Source organism: Chelonus insularis, unplaced genomic scaffold, assembly GCF_013357705.1.
Source record: "Chelonus insularis isolate UGA/USDA-ARS -01 unplaced genomic scaffold, ASM1335770v1 contig_294_pilon, whole genome shotgun sequence".
NCBI classification, from domain to species: Eukaryota; Metazoa; Arthropoda; class Insecta; order Hymenoptera; family Braconidae; genus Chelonus; species Chelonus insularis.
The window spans coordinates 23124-50098 of record NW_023276473.1 but is presented as its reverse complement, the minus strand read 5'-3'; the positions used below and the strand labels follow the sequence as shown (position 1 = coordinate 50098).

Below are 26975 nucleotides of genomic sequence, written 5' to 3'. Positions count from 1 at the left end.
GATCGAGTCCAGGTCCATGCATCCACTGCGTTGTGTCGAATTAAAAATTTTTTTTTTTTCTACTTATTTAAATCCACAATAATTAATATTATAAATGAAATACTATTAATTGTAACTCAATCTTATAATGAAAAATTAATTGAAATATACAAAATAATTTAAAAAATATTTAAAAGTTGCAATTAATAATCACTGATTACTGAAAGTAACTCAATAATTTTTTTTTTTTAATAAATATTAATCAAGAAAACTGAATACTATTAAAAATAGTTTATAAAAACATTCTGTACTCGGTAGTAATAAAATAATCATATTAACTATAATAATGTATTGTTATAAACAATTAAATATTATAGAAAATATTTCCTCACCATTACTAACTATTAGAAATTATTTTAAATCACTACAAATAATTTTTAACGTCGAATGTGGATAAAACTAATTTAATAATATAGATTTCATTAATACATTCATAATAATTATGGAAAACGCGTAGATATTCTGGATGAAGACATAAATTTTTATTTTAAATAAAGTATAGTAAGCAGGTTCAGCGGCAAAAATAAATTTTTTTAGGGGGTTCAGCGGCAAAATAAGAGTAAAATTCTGACTCGGGTAGTATATTTGATATTCACATTTCATTGTTTCTTTCATCACTAACCTCTTTAGTAACATAGATGTCTTAAAAAAGGATTAAATTTCTCTAATTTAATTGATAATTACACATTAATTTCATTGATTACGTAGAAATAATTCTATTGTTGAGCTAACTGAACATTATATTATTATTAACTATATAGCATTGTTATTAAACAGTCACTAGTCATAATAATTCGTCATAACTTTTCTTCTTAAATGTTGAAAAAGTTCTGTAAATAAGGACCACTATATCAATTTCATCTAATAGTATATCAAATTTAGAAGCTAATAGATTTTTTTTTCAATCAGTTGATAAACTGCCAAGTCATGAAAAACTATGATCATAATAAATCCAAAAAAATCAAACAGATATTTATTATTTACTGGTTATGTAAAGATTTAACTTTATTACAAATATAATAGCCCATTGTGGACTATTAAATTTGTTATAAAATGTACAGTAGCACGGCTTGAGTCTATTTTAAATTTCATTTATAGTTTAAACAATTTCAATTGGTTATTAGTAATAATCTTACACTTTTTATTGAAAAATTCCATAAAATGTTGCTGAAATCTTAACGATTATGATAGAGGTTATACACTCAAGTAAGTAGCTATACTCTTATCAGCTGGCGGATTATAGAGAGTCAAAAGTATTCATAAAATAATATTATTATTATTACAAATTAAAATAAAAATACACTTAGAAAGCAACAATTTCCTGCAGTTATATAAAGAAATCATTGATTGAAAATTGTCAAATTATAAATGTGAATATGTATATGATGCAATTTAGAGTAACTCAGGTACACTGCACAGACAGAGTAAACTTTACCCTCCGAGAAAGGAATTGTTATAAAGTAAGAGGGAAAATATTAACACCTACTCAGAAAAAAATTACAGTATAACAAAGAGAATTTTTTTTCACTAATTATTATAGTTAAACTTTCGTGAGTAATTATTTTACCGCAACATTTCGTAAATAATCAAATTTACTTGACTTGTGATTAGTAAAAAAATTATTTCCGTGTACAACACAGTAAAATTTCTCATATGGAAACTTCAATCTGTTTTCTTTAAAATTTTACTGTGCTTCAGAGAAAAATTATCTTGCACTTAAAATTAATTCTTTTGTTCAGCAAAAAGTCACGTAAAAGAGCTAAAATTGAGATTTATGCCTAAACTCAGGTCAACAGCTCTCTAAACTTCAATTGTTTCAATGAATGAAATATCAAACAATAAAATATAAATGTATTAACAATTATGTATGTAGGCACATGAGTTATAATAGAGATATCGTCTTTTTTGTGAATTGCACACCATCGTCATAATTATCTCAAGTAATAATTTACTTAAAAATAATATAAAATTTGGTTTACTTTTGTTTTATTAAGGGTCTTACTTTCCTGTATAAGACTCACATTCCAAGGAGTCCTTAAATGACTGACTTGTCTTGAAAACAAAATGAATTTTTCTCAGAGAGACAAAAAAATTTTTTTACGTGCTGCCGTCTTCAGTATCTTCAAACTAACCGTTTTCAAAGCGATATAATTTAGTTTCACGCGTTTTCAATCATTATTATTTAAATTATTAATGTTTAAAAACTGAAAAAAGTCCCGAGTCTTCAGCCAACTTTTCTTTAAAATATTTATAATTAATTCAATTTTAAAATATTGTCATTTTTTAAGATTGAAATTGTGAAAGGAGTGGTTAAAGAAATTTATTGTGAAAAAAAAAATGTTGATGAAACACCCCACGCGCCCAGTGATGTCCCAATTACTCACACGCTCAGTTAAGGGTTAAAGTTGAAACTTTCTGTAAATATAATAATTATTTTATTAAAAATTTTTATTTCAGTTGAATAAATTCCATCATTACATGATGAAGTTACTTTAATTCAAGAAATTACTGTTGTGTTTTTCAATTAGAATGTAAAGATTTCGGTGGTATTTTATTTTTACTTTAGACTGATTCGTATTAACGAATTTATTAAAAAAATAATAAAATTTTTCTTCCGATTAATCATTGATTTCCATGAGACGTAGACACATGTATTTAATTCATGTACTTTTTATCAATCTAAATATTCGATAAGATCAGACAGTCATGTTATTATATCACTAAACATTTCAACCCACTTTAAATAATATATTCATAATTAATTTATAAAATATTATTTCAAATTGAAACATTTTCAATTACACAGTTTTTCTGATTCAATGTTTAAGTAGTAATTTTTAACTCATTGCCAAATATTTATTGGTAGTACTTGGAAAATTTCAACATGAGAATAATTTCAACATGACATAACTATTAAAACTTTGAAAAAAGAATTTTTTTTATGTGTACAACTCGAACAAAAAGAAACTAACGATTTTAGCTTCATGCTTAGGCTAGTGTTTACCCTTGAAGAGAGTTAGCCTTTGTCTTATCACATTTGCTTCAACAAAGCCAACTAGCCTTGACTCTCTGTTCATAAGCTATACTACTGACTTTCCTGCGAACCTCGACTCATCGATCACCAACAAGAAACCAGAGTCAACTAAGAATCTTAGCCATCATAAAATTTGCTAAAAAAGAATGATTACATATTTAAAGTAAATATATATAAATGCAATTTATACTGCTATCATGGAAATAGAATTTAAGGTCGATTATTTTTGTTTGTACTATTGTATGGTATTTTTATATAATTATAATAGTTAACCTTGACACATGTTTGTAGTTACAGCAGTGGATATCATTCGATTGTCAATTGTTGGTATTCTAGGTTGATTTTAATCATACCTATGTAAATCATTAGAATAGATAGGCTAGATAAGCACGAAAAGAAACCAAGGAATAAAAATAATGTGTATATATATATATACATATTTATGTATAATTGAGTTCGATTAAGATCAAAGAATTAGACATTTTAATTCTTGTAGCCCTCAGGGTCTGATCGATTCATTTTCGTTATTATAATTGTCGTGTTTTTTACGTTTACCACAGATATTTTAGTGTCATAAAATTCCACTGAACTGTTATACTGTTCTTGATATTTGTGATCTAAATATTTGAACTACTTAATTGATTTCTTAGTCACTATATTTCTTGTTCGTTTTTACTTACTTAATTTTATTTTTACCCAATATTTTCGCAACAAAATAGGGGAGTAGTTTAGTGAAAATTATCATGTTGATTAAAATTAATTGTGAGTGAATTAATATTTCTAAAATAAGATTGAAGGAATTTTATTTTTATAAATATTAAATAACATAGTTTTTTGTAAATTAGATAGCAGATTTAATGGGTGCTCCAAAAGGGTTCTACAAAATTGGTAATAATAGAATAAAAAAGGATCCTTCTATTAAATATAAAGTTTATGTTCGAGATTGTTGAAAAAATAATTATTTCGTTTTTTAATGTTAGTTTCAGTGTGTGAGCTTTTAAAATTTAACAATGAATGTAGAAAATAAACCTACATTTAAATCGGAGGTGCGCTAAATTGTTATACACAAACTATAGAGCCTTGTTTCGTTCCTAATACACTTCGTGTACAAAATCTGTAGTTCGTTTATGGAGTTTAACATTGAACACGTGTAGATATGTTTACTGTAAGACACTTTTAATTTAGCATTTAACTCTTATTTAATCGTTGTATAAGACAGTCTCTTAAAATTTTATTATCTTTACTGAAATGATCGATGATTTAGTTTTTTTCTTGTTTTTAATTTATTAATAATGATCTTGAGAGTATCATTTTAAAAATGATGTTTTTCTACAGACTTTTGTTATATTTTGAATTAACCTTCTAGTTACATTGTTATTCGATTCAAAATCATTCATATTATGATGAAAATATCTTTCACACATTTGGTTTATGAAAATTTAAGCGTGAAAATTTCATTATTAAAAGTATAATTTAAAAAAAAATTATATTTATACATTTCTAGTATTATAAACTACAAAATATCTTTCAACTGCATTATAAATATATCATTTCAATTCCGAGATGATTCACACACGTGTGAAACTCATTCATTTAGTGTGTATTACTTGCATAATACTGTTATACATGTGCTATACACATTATTTGTGTGTATTTCAATCACGTGTGAAGGAATTTCGAATTTTTAGTGATATTACTGAATGTGTATAGTGTATGAAAATAAACGAAGTACATTCGAATGTGTTTAAATTGCACAACCACCATTATTAACGTGATGAGAGAAACTCTTACTAGCTAGCGATGGAATCGAAGGGTTAAAAATACATGAATTCTATTCTTCAAATAAATTTTAGGTTGTTACATCGGTCATATAAAACTTAAATTCATGTAATTTTAAAAGAGAGTTGGATCAAATCAATAATTAATTATTATGAATATTTCAAAAACTTCAACTTTCATCAACGAATGTTATTCTCATAAATTTTATCCTTATGATAAGAAAAATAAATATAATTCATCATCACGAACAAAAATATTTTTATCAGACATCAATTGAATGCTGGCCCTGGATGTAACCAAAAAATACTTTTAACCTTAGTTATTTATTTCATTTTTATAGTTTTCACTTTTTTTGTATAAAACTAAAATAATAAATGTATTCACAAATGTCTGTTTTTCATCCACGCTTCTCAATTGCATATTAATTTTTGCACTTTTTTAGTTAACAATATTCATCTCTTTCGACATAGGTGTTCTACGAATCAATTATCAAACTTTAAACTATTGAATATTAAAAAACCTGTTTTTTTATGTAATTTAAATTGAATTGAATAAACATTTTTCTTTTTTCTTTTATGCAATGAAAATGTTTAATGTAGTATTGAATTTTTAGTATCAAAGAAAGAATTGTCAAACAAATATTTTTGTCGAAGGTATTTAAACCAGTGATTTCATACGTTCATAACCTCACTTTTGATCATAAAATTATAATTCTAATTTTATTTGACATAGATTGCATTTATTATCATAAAAAAAAATTCTTACTGTCAAAGTTTACAATGTTATTAATCCAATTTCCAAACAATATAAAGAAAAATAAAATTAAAAATAGCTGCAAAAGGTATCCTACCACAGAAATGATTTCAGATATCGTTAATCAACTATCTGGATAGTCCCTGCAGCTATATTATGAGATAGTTTATCAGAGGAAAACGGTATTATTTTCACATCTTTATTTCTTTTACAGTGTGAAAGCTAATTTCCAAATAAATTGAGATAGAATAATAACAACTATTTTTATTCAATTTCGTAAGACTGATATGTAACAGCAATCACAATAATTACAAAGTTTCGTTGTTGACTACGTAGTTTTCTCTTGACTTCCTCATTATCATCAATCCGTTATACTTTCCCTTTGAACATTTTGTCGAAACCACCTCTGCAATTTCTATTATTTCGCCATTTTTTATCAATTAAATAGCCAATATGACTTATAATTACAAATTTATAAATTTTAACTTGAAATGAAACAAAATTTCATTATAAAATTATTTTGAATACGAGTTAACCAAATACTACCTTGAGGCTAAATCTTATATACTCTACGTTCAAAATACGTATGTATTTTTTAATTTTAAATCATACTGTATTCTCCAGAGGTAATCCAAAGGAGGTTTGTGGTTTACTTTATCTCTACATTTTTCAGTTAAATTCTATGAAAATATAAACTTAGTACAAAAATGTAAAAATAAATTTAACCACAAATTTGTCTTGAATAAGTTACTCAAAATAAGTTTTAGCTGCTTTACTTGACTGCTAGGTAAATTCAACTCTTACATTTTGGCGGAAATTACCCGCATCGAGTAATTTTGAATAAAAAATTTTCTCAGTATACCAAAGTTTTCACTAGACTTACATATTACTTATTCTATAACTTTTTCTTTCTTCAGCTCACTCTTTTTGCTTTATGCATAACCTCTTTCTCTAATGACTCTCACACTCTTCCCAAGTATCTAATATGAGACTTATACGTGGGTGGATGGCGTGTAAGTGAAAGTCGTCACGAGCCAGCAGAATATAAGGACGACATATAAATAATATTGCAATAACTTTTCTCGATTACAAACTTTTTCTTATGAAATAAATTCTAAGCAAATATCATGCAATCATTTTCTTTAATAAATTTCGACGAAATAAATCATCTCTAGAGACAGTAATTCTTGATAAAGTCTCAACCTCATAGATAATTTACAACACATTTAATTTTTTCAGTAGAAATTTGATTATTATTTTTCTTTGTTATGATTACATTTTATTCTTGTCAATTTTTCACAAAATGGCCAATTGAAAATTTTGTTGCATGAGAAGTGATTTTTTATGTAGTCAACAATTAAATGTATTATTAAATTGCATTTTCTTATCAACACAATAGATTGTTTAACAATGTGATTAATCCTCTAGTTTTTTTCAATAAAAAGATTTGAATATTTCTTATAAAACATTTGAAAGACCCTTGAAATGGTTCTTGTGATTTAGAAATATTCCGTATGGATGAAAATAATTATTGTTCATTATAATTAACTAATTCAAAACTCATTGTTTAAACATTATTGGAATTGAATTTTCACATATTTGTTATTCCTTAATATTTCGTTACTTAGTAGAAATGCAATCAATTGATGCTCGTTCTTTACACATTCTTCCATTAATTTACACTTAACTGAGTCCTTTGCATTCCTTTTATCGATTGAAACGGTTGAATGGATTCCGAATTGAAACTTCTTTTCCAGTTTCTCTCTGCAACATCAAGAAATCGATGTTTTCACGATTTCATATTTTTGTATCTCTATCTATATATTTTCACACTCTCTGAAGAATTTCTTGAAAATAAATAATCATTCTTCTTGTACTTCCTTATTTTTAGTTTTGTCAAGGAAATACGATCAGACAACCGTAACGAACAATGAAAAAATATCAAAACAAATGAGTAAAGTAGAATAAGAAAGTGAATGTTTTAAAATTGGTATTGTAGTAGTTTGAGCGCAAGTCCGATGACCCTGGGGCTAATGCACTCCCTGACACTCTAGTTGCTGTAGTTGAGTTTCTGTTTGCATGTGAGACACGTGACTTCGAGGTCTTAATCTTATCTATTTAATTTATTCAATAATTTTTCAACATCTGAAGCCAAATATCTTTCACACAAACAACATTATTAATTATTGTCAAAAATGGCAATAAAGTATTCAAATTAATTTATAATTTGATTCTCGATCTTTTAGTTATTATTTTATCTAACTAGTTATACATTAAATACATATGTTAAATTACAAAATTGAAAATAAATCCTTTCAAAAGGATGTAAAAATTTGCAGTAACTACTTAATTGTTGGAGCGTAAACGAGTCCGATGAACCTAAGGGGCTAACGTACTTTCATATTGTTCTGAGGTGTGTTATAGTTCCGTACTTGGCACACGTGTGCACTATCGCGTGCCCTGCATACCACCCTCTTCCTCTTCTTCTTTCCTCTCATGTTCTCCCTTATTTTTCATTTTTTCTGATATTCGCATCAAATATTAACTATACTGACATTTACTATTATTTTTCAACCATAAAGCATTTTTACATAACAGATGAAAAAATCATTCAACATTAATATTTCAAGTATTATATCGTTTAATCCAATTAATTTAATCTTATAAATAAGGTGCAAGATGTTTAATTATATTGAAAAAAGTTCATCATCTATTAATGACATTTCAGTTGGAGATTAACGACATTAAATATTAATCCAGACATAATTTTGCCTAAAAGTTTAAAATTATATTAATGAAATAATTTGATTGAAATCACTTGGAATAATTATTGAAAATAATAGATGTTTTAAATGTTATTTATTTATCATTTTTCAGACTTGCGGTGAGCGACTGTGCGCCTCAAACATCGCGAGTCAGCTCAAACTTACACAGCAGTAGTAGTATGGCGGTAAGCCGTGTACCAAGCCCACCACCACTTGAAGTAAACACTCCAGTTGCAGAGAATTGGTGTTATACGCAGGTACGTCAAGCTCTTCGCAGACTTTTAAAAACTTTGGAATAAATTTTGAATACATCTTGTGAAGTTAAATTCGTCAAAGATGTCTGAAGCTCTTACAGTTACAAAAAAAGTCATCGACTTTCATAAAAAATGAAATGTGAATATCAATATTTATATTCTAATTCGAATGATCGGTCATTTCTTCATTATAGGTAAGTTATGTTTACATGAGAGAACAACAAATAAACTTCAAGTTTACATAGGAAAGATAAATCTACAAAAATATCTTCTTTAAATCTGAGGTCTTTGAAATCAATTGTTAGAAATTTATAAAAAAAGGAAAATACCCATTTATTAATATTCACTACTAATGAATCATTGAAAATTGATTGATTGTAGTAATAATAATAGCACTAATTCAAATACTGATAGTTTTATAAACGTAAATCAGTGAATATACACTGTTCGGTAGTGATTTTCAGTGATTCATTATTAAAGGGTGTATACATGTATTTGTTTAGACAGAAAGAAGGTTAAATAAAACTTACATTGTCGCAAAGAGTAATAGTAGTAAGCTGCACAAACAGAAAAATTTATTCTACAGGATAGGGTAATTTTTATTAAATTTTTCGTTTTGTGTAGTAAAAATAAAAACAGCTATCATTGTATTATGTATTGAATATTCAACCATTTTTTTTATCTTTTCATTAAAAACCATTTTAAAATACTTACTTGAAAAATTAAAGTATTCGTATTGCCAAATAACGAACTGACAGACAAAAATTAATTGCCGAGTTAGGAAGTAAAAAATTCAGAACTTATGAGATAGAGCTAAAAACGAATAACTCTACAACTAATCTAACAGTACACTTAGCTAATTGCATGCTATTTCATTAATGATTTTTAAAATCAAAAAAGTTGGGGATTTCAGTTTGACAGAGTACATATTGAAAACTACTACTGCACCCTAATCTATTTTTACTATCAACTCTCTTGCCAAGTGAATGACCTGCTAATAAAAGACATCCTCTTCATTCCATTACTTGATTTCAACATCTTAGTGAACATGTTTCATGTTCCAGCTTAAAAATTACATTTCACTCGTACAATTTATTTTTTTTAAATTGAGTTACTTAAGATAAATACTTAGACTTTACAGACTTTTCTTATCAATTTTAATTGAAAATATTTTTTTGGCATTGAGTTAAAATATTCTTTTTTATGCTTAGGGAATTTTTGAAATTAATTTGTTCCTATTTGTACAAGAAATATAATCTAAAAATATTTTAAATACCCAAGATATTTTTAAATTTATATTTTTTATTTGATGAGGTATAATAAACTAATAAATATTATACAAAAATCCTTAGCTTATATTTATCTATTTCAATACTGCTGTTTTCAATAAAGTTTACTAGAATTCAAGTTATTTCATGATTTTATCTTCTGTGAAGTACGAAAAAAAATACAATTTTCCCTATTGTATGTAAATAAATTTGAATAGGTTGTGATAAATCAATGAAAATCCACGCCGAATCTGTAGCAGATGCCATCAAACCAACTATTGGATTAATGATACAGCTAAAAAAAATTTGGTTGTGTTTTTTCATTTATCAATTGCATTTGTTTAAATAATTTGCTGAAATAAATGGATAAAAAAGTTTCATTTTGAAAAGAAGATGATGCCATTCAATTATACAGATAAAATTATGGAAAAAATTCGATTTATCTTTTTTGTGTAAGATTTCACTTGATTTTTATAATATCATTTTGATATTATGTTATTTCTATTGTATGCTTTATCTTTTCATTCTTTTTGACTACGATATTTCAATTCTCCTGAATTTTTGCTAATCAATAATCTTGAGAAAATTCATGATTTTTAATGTGTCTCTTTTCCAATGAAGACAAGCTCATGTGAATCTGAATAATATGTATCTTATGAGATCTTATTCTTCCATGAGAAGAATACGTAACTTCACTAGTATAAACGTTTTCGTATAACACTAAACATCAGTTTTGCTGTCGGACAATAACCTAGGCGCTTGTAAATACGTAAAGTTGCAGAAGTGTGTATTACCAATACTCTGAAAAAAAGATTTTTGATATGTAAGTGAGATTTGATGGTTATAAATATCATTTTGAAATTGATGATTTTATCCTAATCTTCAAAAATTTATCATAGAAAAAAATAGTACACTTCTGAATATTACAGTGATGGACTACTCTTATTTCATGGTTCTGTAAAACAATAGATATTCATTATCAAGAATCTAAGGTGACACATCAGAGGTAATGTGATTTCTCTTGCTCTTTAAAAAGAAAACTCCTGTTCAACATAAGAAAACGTTTTGTGGATAGACTAAAATGAAACAAATTTTTATTATTACTGAAAAAAATTTACCTGTCCTATTGTAACTTTTTTTTACTTTTAGTATCTTTCTTATGGATAATAATTCTGCTGTTATCAGTTTTTTTTCGTTATTTTGTTAACGAAAAAAATTGTAATAATTAACTATAAATTAATCTTATTAACTGTCAATTAATAAATCCTCTTATCAAAAATTAATTTTTAACTTGGCAAACATTTTTAAAATAATCAACGTCTTTTTTATGGTTTCCTATCGAATTCTTTGAGTATTTTATCAAGTCCTGAAACCGGAAGTTAGTACATTACATGTCTGGTGTTTAAACCTGGTCTCAGAGCCTCTGTAGACGGATACGAGAGGATGATTCAAGGCCGATTGGTGGGAGCGGTGACGAGTAAGAGTTGAACGACACTCATAGGGCGTCGACCGGAGCATAGAACCCCTAGCTTCTTACTTTTTGCTTTTTATCTTTGTAATTCTAAATCTTCTTCCAAACAACCTGTTTTATTTCAACAAATTGACATAATATTTTTGTTTTATAAAACATACAAATCAAGTGTTGATAAAGTCATCTATATTGATCTGCACATTTATTTTATCTTCACCAATTCTATAATTTTCATAGTCACTAAAAATATAAAGTGTTTTGTTAATTTTTTTTATTAACTTTCCATTAAATTATATTGATAAATTATTGTTTATGAGGTACAGTTTTAATAATTTCAGTAAATTAGTAATTTCCGTAAATAATTTTTGTTTCAACAACGAATGAACAAGTGTTGAGCAATGGCAACTATCATTTAATAATTAATTGCATTTCGATTGAAAGTAGTGATCAATCTATCACAATAGGAACTTGACAGATAAATTTGGCACTGTTCTTCAAAAGATCCATACATCTGATATTCGAGATTGTTGACTTTTAGCGAACCTGTTCAAATCGTTTACATTGTCTTTTTTTCCCTATCTCTATTTCTGTTAAATAAAGTATTCATCACGTTTTTTGTCATAGTGTTTTTTTGCTGTATTTAAGGTATCGTACCTATTGTGAATTTTGTTTTATCTACAATTGCTAGAGGCATTTATTCAATTTTAATTATAATTGGAGTTATTGAAGTTAAATCAGTAGCTTCAGCGATACTTTATTCAAACGTCAAGAACACGTTGTATTCATTGTAATTTGTAGATAACATTTGCAGACTAAGGAACAATAATTACATTTATTGTTATCGAAGGAATGTCGCATTTACCGTTACACTTATATCATAATTTAACAAGTTGACCTATGTAAAAGCATTTCAAACGTTTAAATGTTCTTAACACACAATCGCAAGTATTTCATAGTCATCCATTATTAAAATTTAATTTTTTTGATATTTCTTGAGATTAAAAACTAAAAGAATTTTGTCGATATTGGGTTGTTGCATAAGTTTTGCTATAGCCAATTTGAGAATTCTGAAGATATTGAAGAGAACCTGACCATATTGTTTCAGTCAAAAAGTAAACATTTTTATTATCAGGAAATTGGTGCTCTGCCTAATCAACAAAGGAAGGTCGTATATTCAGAAAAATATTTATAAAAATAATGTTTGATTTCTGAATAGACTTATGCAATAATCCAATATTTTATAATTTAAAAATATTTAATTGATGAAATGATAAAAAATAATTTATAAAATACTTTTAAATGCCACATTGATTAAACTTTGAGCACACATTTTTGACGATAAAATACTTGGATCACTGTAAAGAGACATATATATTCTGAAATATTTGGACCATATACCATTTCTAAATTCAATAGCATAAAGACATTTGTATTACTTGTTAATAATTATTAAATAACGTTTTAAATTTTTGGAAATAGATAATTGTTAAGTTAACTTTAGTCTGTACGGAGTCAATTCTGACGTGTTGTTGCATTTGAAGGTTTTATGTGCACAGGTAAAGGTGGTCAAATTCAGCTACATGTGGACGATAAACAACTTTAGTTTTTGCCGTGAAGAAATGGGAGAAGTTCTCAAGTCATCAACATTTTCAGCTGGGGCAAATGATAAACTCAAATGGTAACCAGATATTTTATTAAATTAAAATGGATTAACAAATACAAACAAACTCTAACATTGAAAATTATATTTCATGCAGAAAAAATTTACACCCTTCCACACTAAAATAATATTGTAATCATTTTTAAATTATAAATAATTTAAAATTAAATAGATTTAAATATTTGAAATTTTAAGAGTCAATTTTATTTCAAAAATAACTATTTTAAAATATCTTTATAAAAAATCTACTTTTATACAAGTTATATCAATTAATGTATTATTTAAATTTTGAATCAATATGTAATAATCAATGCTCATTGCACAGTAATTTATCAAATACGTTGTGATAAAAATGATTTCTTTAAATTAGTATATATTATTAATTTATGTTTACTCATTTTATTGTAATTTTTTATAATTAATATGACCCGCAATCATTTTATTTCAATAAAAAATAGTTCGATACATTAGAAAGTAAACTAATAAGGAATATATTTTTCTTTTCAATAAACAAGGTGTCTTCGAGTAAATCCTAAAGGTTTAGATGAAGAAAGCAAGGATTACTTATCACTTTACTTACTTCTTGTGTCATGCAATAAATCAGAAGTCAGAGCAAAGTTCAAATTTTCTATTCTTAATGCCAAAAGAGAAGAAACCAAAGCTATGGGTCAGTAGAAGTTTTAAATATATTTTTTTTAATAAAAGAATGGATTATAATTGATTAAAAAAAACATATGATTTAATATTTTTTAGAGAGCCAACGAGCCTATAGGTTTGTCCAAGGTAAGGACTGGGGCTTCAAAAAGTTCATAAGAAGAGACTTTTTGTTAGATGAAGCTAATGGATTATTACCTGATGATAAACTCACGATATTCTGTGAGGTATATACCTTTGTATGTTATTCTTGCTATTATTTTATGTTAATAAAAAAAAGACATTCATTCATTTTATTATTATTTTTGTACACGACATACAGGTTAGTGTAGTAGCTGATAGTGTAAATGTTTCTGGACAAAGTAACACAATACAATTTAAAGTACCCGAATGTCGACTGCCTGACGACCTCGGACTTCTCTTTGAAAGCCAAAAATTCAGTGATGTAACGCTGACGGTTTGTGGGAGAGAGTTTCAAGCGCACAAAGCCATTTTAGCAGGTAAAATATATTCAGTTTTTTTTATTTAATGTATATTCTAATTATATTTATTAACAATAATATTTATTTAATAATGAAAAAATTCATGTGTGTGTATATTTACTCGATAAATACTAAAAAGGATTCCTTATCAATTATTGCAGCTCGAAGTCCGGTTTTTTCAGCGATGTTTGAACACGAAATGGAAGAACGTAAACAAAATCGTGTAGACATAACAGATGTCGATCATGAAGTACTAAGAGAAATGTTGCGGTTTATTTATACGGGTAAAGCGGCAAATCTTGAGAAGATGGCGGACGATTTATTGGCTGCAGCGGACAAATATGCCCTTGAGAGGCTTAAAGTTATGTGTGAGGAAGCATTATGTACAAGTCTAGCTATTGAGAATGCGGCAGACATTCTTATACTTGCCGATCTTCATAGTGCCGATCAATTGAAGGCGCAAGCTATAGATTTTATAAACACGTAAGTTTTTTTCTGTATTCAAATACTGTACAGAATTGTATGCATTCTGTTGTATCACTCATCTAATCAAGTACAGTTCCTGTACAGTACTATATAAAAAAATATCTCAAAGATATATTATTTAATCATCAAGTCATTGATTCATTTTATACAATATTTTGGCAGTCTAATGAATTTCTAAATTTTATCAACTGTAATATTCTTATATTTTTATTCTTTATTCATCATTTCGGAAAATAGTAAGCTTAATCACTTTATTAATATTGAAATTGAAAAAATAACAGTTTATTAATGGAAAGAATATATTTTAATTAATATTTCAGTGAAAAAAATCAATTTGATATTTACTTCGTAATGAAAGAGAAAAAACAAGCTTGAATAAAAATTTTATTACTGTTAAAGCTCGTGTGATTTCATAATTAAAAAATAATAGTAACAGTATAATAGTACTGAACAACAAGATTTGGTTGACAAATTGTCATGTTTCACTTTTAAAAAAAAGTGTAATGATCATCACTACATTTTTTACAAATAAATCAATAGATATATATATATATATATATATATATATATATATATATATATATATATATATATATACAATAATTTCAAATGAATACTCTTATATTTTTTAACATAAAAAGATCATTTTGAAGATGTTATTAAGAATATAGTACTGTACTGCACAGATTATCATATTGTTAATGTTGTAATGATAAATTCTACAAATATACATTGTTTTTATGAAGCTTTATAATTGCAATTGCTGAATTATATTTATATGGATCATGAAATTCGAGAAATCTTGCATTGTAATCTAACTGAGGAAGAAAATTTTTATTTGTCAAAACAGAAGTTTTTGTGGTAAAGGTTCATTAAAAAAATTTTTTTTTTAGAAAAAGTGAATAAAATTAACATTTTTAACAAGCGAAACTTTTATTGACTTTCATTCAAAGATTACAAAATCATCAACAGTAAAATGTCAAAAAGTTAATGGAATATAGGAACTATAGTTAATATATTGTTATGTTCATATGAAATTAGTGTACTCGCTGTTATAGAGCGATGTTCTGTATAAATGTCATAATGAGAATATTAATTTTTTCACCAAAAAACTTGACAAAATCAATTCTTTTCTATGATTTATTGGACAAAAAGAAAATTTCAGTAAAAATCATTAGTATGGTACATTTCATGATTTTCCTAATGAATCTTTCTTGAAAATTCATGTAACCGAGTCGTGATATTAGTCAACAATCGAGAAATGTTTAACAATTATAAGACTCATTTTTAACTGGTTAAACAATTCAAGTAATACATTATCATATTTTTTGCACGCAACATTCTCGTGTTTACTAAGCAGCATGGTAATCTTTTAAATCAGTCTAATTTTCATTCTGTTCAAAATTTGTGTCACCTTTGAATCCTAGAATAACAGAATATTATATTTTTCCTGAGTATTTAATTTTTGGTGGAATTTATGTAAAATTAATTATAAATAATGACTAAAAACGTTTACGTAATATTGATAAAAAGTTTACGAAATTTTTGCAATTCATTAACGTTATATTTGTATCGCATAGACTGAAATATGATCGACATGTATTTGCAACTAGTTATTATTATTACAATAGTATAATTCAATAATAGAGCTTTAATAATGAGATAAAATCCATTAAATTTATTATTAAGTTTATATTTAATAGGTTAAAAAACGTTTATCACTAAAACAGCAATACAAAAGTTAATTAAAGTAAATTGCTGTTTAATTAGTAGAAACATTAATTTCATGATAATCATGTTTGTCTATTTAGGAAGTTTCAAATTATACAAACATTTGTTTAGAAATAGATTGATTAGTTTATCAAAGTTTATTGTTATTCAAATTGTATTTTTGTTATATAATTAATGGATATTTTTTTTCTTTTAGTCATGCAACAGACGTGATGGATACGGCGGGTTTTAAATCGATGGTGAATTCACATCCACATTTAATAGCGGAGGCGTTTCGTGCCCTTGCAACTCAACAAATACCGCCGATTGGGCCACCTCGGAAGCGTGTGAAACAAAGCTGAAAGCAATCACCGTTGATACCGGGCACAACTACTGTGTCCTCCCCGCCCCACCTGCATCCCTCTTGACTTTTTTGTGTACAGTGACATTGAGTAGTGTTAAATGAATACTTCTTAGTGCGACACCCATCTGTTCCACTCAGAGTTATCATTTTTTTTAAAGGATGATAATAATAATTGTAACAATTATTAGTCAGCTGTTAAGGGCTTAAAAAGTAATTAATGGTACGTGAAAAGAATATTCATGGCCAGTTAGGAAATTAAAGGTGTAAAAACGCCAGAGTGTTGTGTTCAGTGAGTGTCGGTAGTGTCAAAACTAGCGTGCAACATGTCACAAAAGTTCTTTACGGAGAGATTAAAGAAAAAGAAAAATCATACAAAATCCCACCTCATTCACCTTTAAGGAACAATACCTATATCCCATACGCGCGAATGTTTAATGTCTTCGGCTTCAAGTAGTAAGATCAACTGCTCAAGCCTACGTGACAACGAATTCAACACAAATTAACGTGATTTAGGAAGAATTAGTACTAAAAGCAAGAGAGCCAAAACAATTCAAGGTTCATCATGTTGCCACGTACCGATATGTAGAAGTTGTGATAAGACGTCGGCCAGACGATTAAAACATGTTTTTTTGTCAGGAATCCGATATCCCTCCGGTACTGAAAAAATGGAGATAAATATAATTAAACATAAAGTAAACCGGGGAACCCAGATACTTTGTTTATTATTGGTAGTAATTTTTGACATAATGAAAACATCAAACTCTTCCAGAAAAGGGAAAATGATTCTAGTTAATGTTTTTTATGATCTCTTTCTCTTAATACAATACAACTATGACTATGATTACTCTTAATGCTACGCGATATGTGCCCCTTTTATTTTTGTACATTTTTTGTCTGCAAAATATAATCCACCAATAAATTATTTCTTTTCAATTCTTCCCCTTTCAATTAATGGCACAGTTTGTTTTGTTTTCTCTCTTATAGTTATATTTTTTGGACTATTTCATAGTTGATTAAAGTGATAGCTTCGATTATTACTCATTATTGAGAAAAGAACAATAAAATTATAGGGTTGTCCATAATTTATAAATTTCGTTTTTATGTTTATTCTAAGGAAAAAATTTTATCATACGAAACATGCAGGAAATGTCGATTGATTGCAATAAAATTAAAATGCTAAAAAATATAAAAACAAATAAGTAACGTATTGTTAGAAATAATGCGTGAAACAAATTAAATGAATTGTATAAATAAAAGTTAGTCAATTATAGAATGGAATATTAACCGTTTTTGTGTAACTAATTCTTCAATCACAAAAAAAAATTATTGAAAAATGACGAAACAAAAAGTATGTGGTGAATGAACTGAGTTATGGGCAACCGAGAAATAAAACAATAAATGTCATTTAGTAGTGTACTGGCTTCCCGATCCTCTAACCTAGTTTTACATTTAATTACATACCATTTACATTAATGACGAAGATGATTAATGCCATACATGTTCTGTGATAAGTCCAATGTAATTATTGCAACTGTATCTCTATTCCCAAGATCCAGATATAAATTCCAATGTCGATCCTGCAGCCAGTTGCCTAATTATTTAACTACTCAGTTCGGTCAGTCCCGAAGTTATAAGAGTTAGATGAATTTATAATTCATTAATAATCATCGATGTTATAGATATTTTGCCATGTACAATAATGATAAAAAATTGAAATTTAACAGTTATTTTTTCATCAAGTAATTATATTTCATGACAATACTTATCAATTTTTATTGTTTTAGACTGAAAATGGTCAAATTCATGCTTCTCAATAGACACTTTATATTGATTAAAAAATGAAAGATACAAGTGTAAATAATTTGTTATTCTGCAGAAATTATTTTTATCAAAAAAGGGGAAATAAAAAAGAAAAAAGTAAAGACTATTGAGGTGCAAGCTTTTGGTATTTATTTAAGTGAAGTTCTGTTATTACTAGTAATAAATAAACACAATGTTTAGATAAAAACATATTTGGGACTGTCGAACACAAAAATTTTTAATAATATATGATTTTTTTCTAAAAAAAAAAAAGGCTAATATTGATCGAATGACCGTATATGTAATATTATTCATAAAAAATTAATCTGTAGTAAGGATATATGAGCGTATGACTGGATAATTTGATAAATTAAGTACAAGTAAGACAAGCGTTACCTCATCATAAATATCAGCACTTTTGCGACAACCTTTTTTATTGTCATATCGTACGTTATTATTTACACTTCCACTATATGTTGCATTTATAAGCAGAAATTTTCATTTTCAATATAACATTTTATAGCGTACGATAAAACAATGTGAATTGGAAGTAACAAAAGAACTGTTCATTAATCCCAGCTCATATAAATGTTCATTTTTTCCATTTATTTTAAGTCATTGCACCACATCAAATAAATTACATTTTCATTATATAATTTTATGTCTTTAAAATTATTTATTACCCTTAAATAATTACAGATTAATTATATATATATTAGATTTAATTAAAGATATTTTTTCACTAGACTGTTGCTGCAGATACTCATCAAACTTTTCGTACAGATATGGTGTAAAATAGTATTTAAATTTAAGAAAAATAATTAGTATGTATTATTCTAAATAAACATAAGTCAAAATTTGAGCCGTCACTATGAGTAAATAAAATAATAAAATTTAAAACAATATTTATACCAAAATTTTAGATGGAATAAAATAAAATTAAACATTGCCATTTTTCAAAAAATAAGGTTTAATGTTTTAACATTTGAGATAGTTATACAATTTTTAGGAAATTCAATTTTTCATTTCCCTTTGATTGAAAATTTTCAATTTCATTTCATTCGATTTAAAATCATGAAGAAAATATTTTTGCAAATTTTAATTATATTTCTTTATTAATTTGGTAAGTTTGTGATGGTGTTCGTTCGGTAATCAAAATTATGATAAAGTTTTTAAATAGATATCATACTGTTAGTGTTATTATCATCCATTTGTATAAATTAATATTTACATTTCTTATTAATATCTATATTTCAAATAGCTTTTGAATAAGATATAAGAGAATTTAAATAAATTTTGTTGATAAAAATTGTCGGTGCTAAATTGCGACTACTAATTAGTTAATGTAACAAGTGCATCGACAACATTTCCTCTGTGTTCTCTGAGTGTTCTTTCTGCCAACTGTCGATTGATTTCCATTTCTTTCATCTAAAAAATTTAAATGTATTTAAATTATTAATAAATTTTAGTATATCATAATGCTATTATTTAATTTTATAATAAATATGACATAATATTTTTTAACATTATATAAATAATGGAGCAAAACAATTGTCAAGTTCATTTTAATTTGAAAACTTCTTTATTGTGATAGAATGGATATTAATTTCCAAAAATTTTAAATCAATCAAAGTTTACTCACAATCAAATCAACATCTTCTTTTTTTATAGAAACTTTTAATAATTCCTTTTCCTTCGCTTTTTTTTCAGCTTGTTCTTTATTACGTTTATCACCAATTATCGTAAGTGCCTGTAAATTTTATAATTTTAACAAAGCAAATGGAATTTAGAAATTGAATGAAAATATACTTAAAGCTATTTGAGGAGTAATGAACTACATTTTTGATTTTGCAAACTCTTAACTATTTAGAGCTTTTTTCAATAATAATTAAAATTATAACATAACAAATTGAATGTTTTTTTAACAATTAAGATGAAAATTAATGAAGAAATTGGAGCACACACATGTATACTTGCCAATAGATTACTATACTTACACAAGAAAATCCAGATGAAGATATTTCTTTTTCTTCAGCATAATCTGTCACTCTTTCTAAATCTGCTGCTCCACTATCATATTTTGCGACTTTTTTCTGTAATTTTTCTTTCTGAACTCCATCAGAATCACAATTTATATCTTCATCCGCCATGTTATATCAATAAACAAAATATAGCAATTTAACTATACATAGTGGTATCAGCTATACATAAGTGGGTATAGTCAGAGAAAAGAAATAATATAGAAGAACCACCGCATAGGAATCCGTTGGACGAATTCTTGGAGATACATATGGCATTTTAGCATTTGCTTTGTATCCCCAGCCATGTAACAGCAGGAAAAAATTACCGTTCAACAGCTCTCATTGGGATGGTTCTTCTATATATTATCTCTTTTCTCTGGTATAGTGAATTGCATGTGCGGGATATCCGATTATTTATGGCGGAGCCGGATATATAACATGTAAAAAAAAAAAAACAACAATCTTATTTGGAAACTTATATTCGCAAATTGATAGTTTTTGCGAAAACAATTATTAAAGTTTGATAAATTAATTTACGTTTTATTGTAAATTATCGCTTTATATAGTCTGGCAAGATAGAGTCCGGCAGGACTAAAATTCCTTAAGTTCTTATAGGAATTTAGGCAGGACTCGAGCAATATGGCGTCGTCTTACCAGACTCTGTTTTGAGGAATTCTACGCCATTATACAGTACCGGACATAAATGCTGTGTGATTTTCTATACACTGACAGAAATTTTTTCCGGTGGCGAATTATACAATTTACTTGTCCCCAGTATAAAAGTGATAGGTAAAAAAGTTTCGGAAGGCAGGTAAAGAAAGTACCTGGAATCAGTAAAACTTCGTTTTAAAATGAATAAAAAAAAAAACTTAGTCTAAATACAGAATATACCACTCCTGAGTAGACTACAAGCGGTTGAAGAAGTAAAAAGTATACAAGTTTTATGAAAATAAAGTACTTGTATTTAAGTAGTCTTTCTACTTGGAATCAGTATAATGTGAGCCAATGTATTTTGTTTATCTCAAGTAGGTAGATAATAGAAGAAGATTACAAAGTTTACTTCAGTTGATAATATAGTTTTCTTACACTGAGAATCTTCCTTACTTACCACAAGTGTATTTTATACGGAGATCCCGTATAAAGCGTACTTATGCTAAGTATAATGCTGTTTTACACTTTAAACACCATGTTCTCACATTATGAATCCTTTTTTATTAATAAAAAAATACTTGTTACTTGATTCAAGTATATCAATTCTTCACTGCAAGTATATTATATACTTAAATTAAGTATACGAAGTACTCATGCTAAAATTTTTTTTTCGCGATTTACTTCCCCCCTATGCGTGCCAAACAATTTTAACCTACACCATTGTGTTTCTCGCAAAATTTCCGATCCAGTCATCTATAAATCATTAATTTGGCCGCAGCAAACCAAAATTATCTCATTTCCCTCGTTTGACTGGACTATTAGCTATAAACTATCTAATATCATATCTTTGATGATGATAGATAAATTATTAATTGAACAATAAAAAATCCATAGAGGTAATTATAATTTTCTTATAATTACAACAATTATTGTTGCATATTTCAATATCTCGAGCTTCTGCAGTCAGACTCTTTTACTGTTAAAAGTTCATCTCCAAACTCAGCGCTCAGCAATAAATTATTTAATATTATGTATTTAATTATGATGAATAAATTATTTATTGTACAATAATTAATGATCAAAAATAACCGTGATTTAGTTCGAATTACAAAAAAAAAATACTGTCTACAACTATGGCGTTTGACGCCTATGTTGCACGTGCTTTACTTATAATACGATCGAAAGAATTTCTTTTCGTAACGTAGCGCTAAGCCACAAATTATTTAGTCTCACACGTTAATCAATGACAAAAAAAATCATTTTAAGTCGTTTATCAATTTTTATGAATTTCTTTATTTTGTGGGGTGGCTTGAGTCAAGGTCAAAGAGGTTTAGACTCATTGAGGATGAGAGGCTATGAATACATTAACAAACGCAAAATGTCATATTTCTGTGTCCTTAGGATAATTGTATAGTCCAATCAAATGAGGGAAATGGGATAAATATGATTCGCTCCGGCCAAAGTAGTGATTTATAGATGACTAGATTGGAAATTCCGCGAGGAATACGATAGTGCAGGTCAAAAATGCTTGGCACACATAGGGAGGGAGTAAATCGCGAAAACCCGCCCCCCTCGCGAATTTCTCGATTTCTATGATAGATATGAAAAAATGTTTTAAATAAAAGTTGTTCAGAATGTAATTTTAATAAAAAAAAAGCACTGAACATATCTAAGATAGATAAAAAGTTATTCGCGACTGAAGCTTCACTATTGACAAAAGCTTCAGTCGCGTCTAAGGAAATTAATAAAAAATACTAAATGTTAGAAATATTACTTTTTGGCGATTTATTTAGAAAAAGGAGATATTGAATTTCATTTTTAGAGAAAAATTTTTTTTTTTCATTGATTTTTTCATTATTTTTATAAACAATGAATTATTTAAATCATTCCCATTTTGGTTCAAATGCACCGATCAGCCCGATTTTGGGCTCAAAATGTGCAGAATTAAAAATGGAACATTTCATCCATGCAAAGTTTTTTATTATTTTGCACCTGTTAAAAGTTATACAGGTATAAATATTTGGTAAGTGTAGCAGCTCCACGTATTTAAAAGTACAACAGTAATTGTTGTAATTATTATAAGATTACTTTTCATCTATTTATTAATTACTGAATATTTAATCATTAAATTACTTCATTAGTAATGGTCACTAATTTAAATTGACCAATACCAATGGGTATAACAGTAACTTTTTTATTATTAATATAATTATTTATATTTTGAAATTTTTAAATTTAATAAGAAAAAAATTTTAGCATGAGTACTTCGTATACTTAATTTAAGTATATAATATACTTGCAGTGAAGAATTGATATACTTGAATCAAGTAACAAGTATTTTTTTATTAATAAAAAAGGATTCATAATGTGAGAACATGGTGTTTAAAGTGTAAAACAGCATTATACTTAGCATAAGTACGCTTTATACGGGATCTCCGTATAAAATACACTTGTGGTAAGTAAGGAAGATTCTCAGTGTAAGAAAACTATATTATCAACTGAAGTAAACTTTGTAATCTTCTTCTATTATCTACCTACTTGAGATAAGCAAAATATTTACAAAAATGCAGTAATCGCTATTCTTGGTATAAATTAATATTATATTAGGATTGAGTGATGAAAAATTTAAAATCAAGTTAATGTTATTATGATTGTACAGTACACGTTAAACTTCATTTTGATATAAAATGTACTTGCATCAAAAAATAATTATACTCAAATTGAGTATATTTTGTGTTTGCCGCTAGTATACTTTCTAGCTATCACATTTTTTCTGTCAGTGTAACAGGTTAATCTTCTTTTATTATCTACCTACTTGAGATAAACAAAATACATTGGCTCACATTATACTGATTCCAAGTAGAAAGACTACTTAAGGCTGGGCTGAAGTCAGAGAGGCGACTGATTCCCCCTATCCAAATACATGGGATCGGGATATTTCTAATTTCTTCGCCAATTTACTATTATTTCTATAAAATTAAGTACCAAATTACAGAGAAATTAATGCCGGACTGACGTAAACAACAATTTTTTGTATGTAGTGAATATTTTTATTAAAAAAATTAGAAAGAATAATGAACAAATTATGAATTGACTTGCCGCGCTTAAATTCCAAGATGGCGGCCACATCATTCAGATGAAAAATCACTAATTATTTTATTTTTATACGATTTTCGCCTAAAATTCGTGTGTGCGTCAGTCCTTGCTACTTATCTGAATATCAAAGAAATCAATTTATAGCATAAAATTAAATAATTTAGAAATAATTAGAAATATTGTATTCCAGATGATTTTCTCCGGTAATTAGTTTGAAAAAATTCCAATAGGTGACAGCATTATGCTCGCAGATGACCTCAGTCATCCATATTGAAAAAATGCTCAATCTGTATCCAGAACTGATGGTGCCCCCTGCATTTTGGCGAGTAATTTGTATATGTGTGTGTACAAGTAATACATGTTGTGATGTAAATGTAGTGTGGCACATTACAATGCCCTACACTTTGATGACTATTGCAGTAATATAAATGAATATGATGATACTCATTGAACATTAATTAATGTAATACCTGAAAATAACTTAAAATACATATATTCATCCATTATTATTATTTCTATTAGGTATAAATGTGAACAAGCGAGCTCAATTCCAAGTCTACGAATCGAAGCATGTAGTTTAAGATGAATAAACATGAAATTTTAATTGGAAATATGCTGGCTTTGTGGTTAAAGAACCAGGCTTTTATTTTGCCGAGCAGGGTTCAATTCCGATCTCGACCAATTTTTTTTTCTTTTTTTTTTAGTGGAATTGAATGTAATTATAATTTTAATAAGCCAAAATTGATTCTTAATAAGAATTTAAGTTTTTTTTTTTATAATTCTTTTAATTAATGAACGTTGAGGGAGAAGAGATTCGAACAGGGCCATAAACCCTTTTTTAGTACAGTTATATAAATGTAGTTTTTTTTCAAAAATAATTTAAAAATATTAGCAATTTAAACAATTTGCGGAGAGTTCCGACACTTCGCCGGCAAGCTCTACCCCCACTCTTTGTGCCGAAGCCTGCAGCTTATAATTTATACAAGCATAATTAATAGAATTGTTATCCTGACAGCTCTGTGGTCACAGTGTTGGACTTCTATTTTGCCAGGCAGGGTTCGATCCTAGTCATAGCAAATTTTTTTTTTCCTTTTTTTCGTCTAAGTAACTTTATATATTTATATATACTTTATTAAAATTTTCTTCCAATTAATTACGAAAAAAAACTTGTTTTTCTGAAAATAAGCTGAGGGTGAAGAACGAGTTACTATGAATTCTTTTTTTTAGAAAATATTGTCTCCAAAAGACTATAGTAATTAATTTTGAACTAATATAAACAACCAATTATTGCATTTATGTAAAATTTTAATGAAAAAAAATTGGCTATGACTCGGATCGAACCCTAATCGGTAAAATGAAAGCTTGGTGTTCTACCCACAGAGCTAACACATCATCACTAAGATTAGGTTTATGTTTATAAATTGTATAATGCAGGCTTGAGTACGAAGAGTGGGGATAGAGCTTGTCGGCGAAGTGCCGGAAATCCGCGTGGATTGTTTCAACTACTTCTAAATATTTCTAAATTGCAAAAAAAAAAGCTACGTTCATAGAGCTATAGTAAAAAAAGTATTTATAACCCTGTTCATATTTTTTCCGACTTGGCGTCGATAAATTACATAAATAATTGAAAAAAAAAAATCAAATCGTTAGTGAGAATTCATTTTGGCATGTTAATATTATAATTACATGCAAATTTAACAAATAAATTAGAAAAAAAAAGTGGTTATGACTGGGATCGAACCCTGCCCAGTAAAGTAGAACTCTGCGCTCTAACCACATGGCCAGCATAAACTCGAAATTGAGTTTATGTGTATTTGTTTTTACACTATATGCTTGGATACACCGACTTGGAATTGAGCTTCCTTATTAACATTTATACCTAATAAAAATGATAATGCTATAGAAGATATTGGCGCATATGATAAACTTGAAGAAAATAACAAATTGAGAATAATTATTTTATCATTAAAAACAGAAGTGGATTAGATGTAGAAAAGTGGCTTGATGGCAAATGGGCTGAAAAAAATAATAGTGCTACTATCGCATAGAATGTGAATTATTCGTATCATTTCGAAGGGTTCGATTGATTATAGTACCAAAAATGTCTATACTCCTAATTATTCTATTGTGATAAAATCTCCTAAAGTACTGTGACTAAGAAGTGTTGTGATATTATTGGAATACAAATGTCATATTAATACATAATAAATTTGATAATAAAAATCATAATAATCCATCAATTTGAAGCTTTTTCTTAAATTAATAACGCAATTATTCCGCTATTAAATATTCCATCACTTTTTTCTTTTAATGTATATCATTTTTAAATTTTCGCTGTTAGCTGTTATTTTGAAAATGGAATATTTGATAAATTAGCCGATGAAATAGTTATAAACAGAAGTAATGGTAACTTTTTATCATTATTGCTACGAACAGAAAATAGAGATGTAAAGATCTTTATTCTCTGCTGCTACGGATGATGTTTACCATTTTTGAATCGTTCGACTACAGAAACACGTTGCTTAACAAACTACAAACCGGCTCTTAAAAAGCCGGATTTTCATGATTCAACCAAAAATGAAAAATATTTTTAATAGGAAAAATTTTTATGACTTGTGTTTCCTTTCCTAGCTAGCAGTCAGCATTCTGACTTCGCACATATGATAGTACATCACTTTTAGTTTTATT

At 27.3% G+C, this 26975-nt stretch overlaps 2 protein-coding genes across 9 annotated transcripts in view; one reads left to right on the top strand and one right to left on the bottom strand.

The window, feature by feature from the left end:
• rdx (BTB/POZ and MATH domain-containing protein rdx) overlaps positions 1-19175 on the top strand; it is an 87947-nt gene extending 68772 nt beyond the window's left edge. For 6 of the 8 annotated variants that reach the window (XM_035080502.1, XM_035080496.1, XM_035080503.1 and 3 more), the window contains 7 exons: positions 8483-8627; positions 12920-13041; positions 13539-13690; positions 13777-13916; positions 14000-14177; positions 14321-14642; positions 16573-19175. In XM_035080502.1, the coding sequence (XP_034936393.1) occupies positions 8483-8627; positions 12920-13041; positions 13539-13690; positions 13777-13916; positions 14000-14177; positions 14321-14642; positions 16573-16717 (1204 nt within the window). In that variant the 3' untranslated portion in view covers positions 16718-19175. The remainder of the gene's footprint in view (positions 1-8482; positions 8628-12919; positions 13042-13538; positions 13691-13776; positions 13917-13999; positions 14178-14320; positions 14643-16572) is intronic. The other 2 variants (XM_035080498.1, XM_035080500.1) reach the window with 1 other exon arrangement.
• Positions 19176-19541: 366 nt separating this feature from the next.
• LOC118065303 (huntingtin-interacting protein K) lies at positions 19542-20858 on the bottom strand. The gene is made up of 3 exons (XM_035080504.1): positions 20517-20858; positions 20162-20269; positions 19542-19947 (listed from the first exon to the last, which is right to left on the bottom strand). The coding sequence occupies exons 1-3, from the start codon at positions 20667-20669 to the stop codon at positions 19852-19854; spliced, it is 357 nt and encodes a 118-aa protein (XP_034936395.1). The 5' UTR covers positions 20670-20858; the 3' UTR covers positions 19542-19851.
• Positions 20859-26975: the final 6117 nt, after the last annotated feature.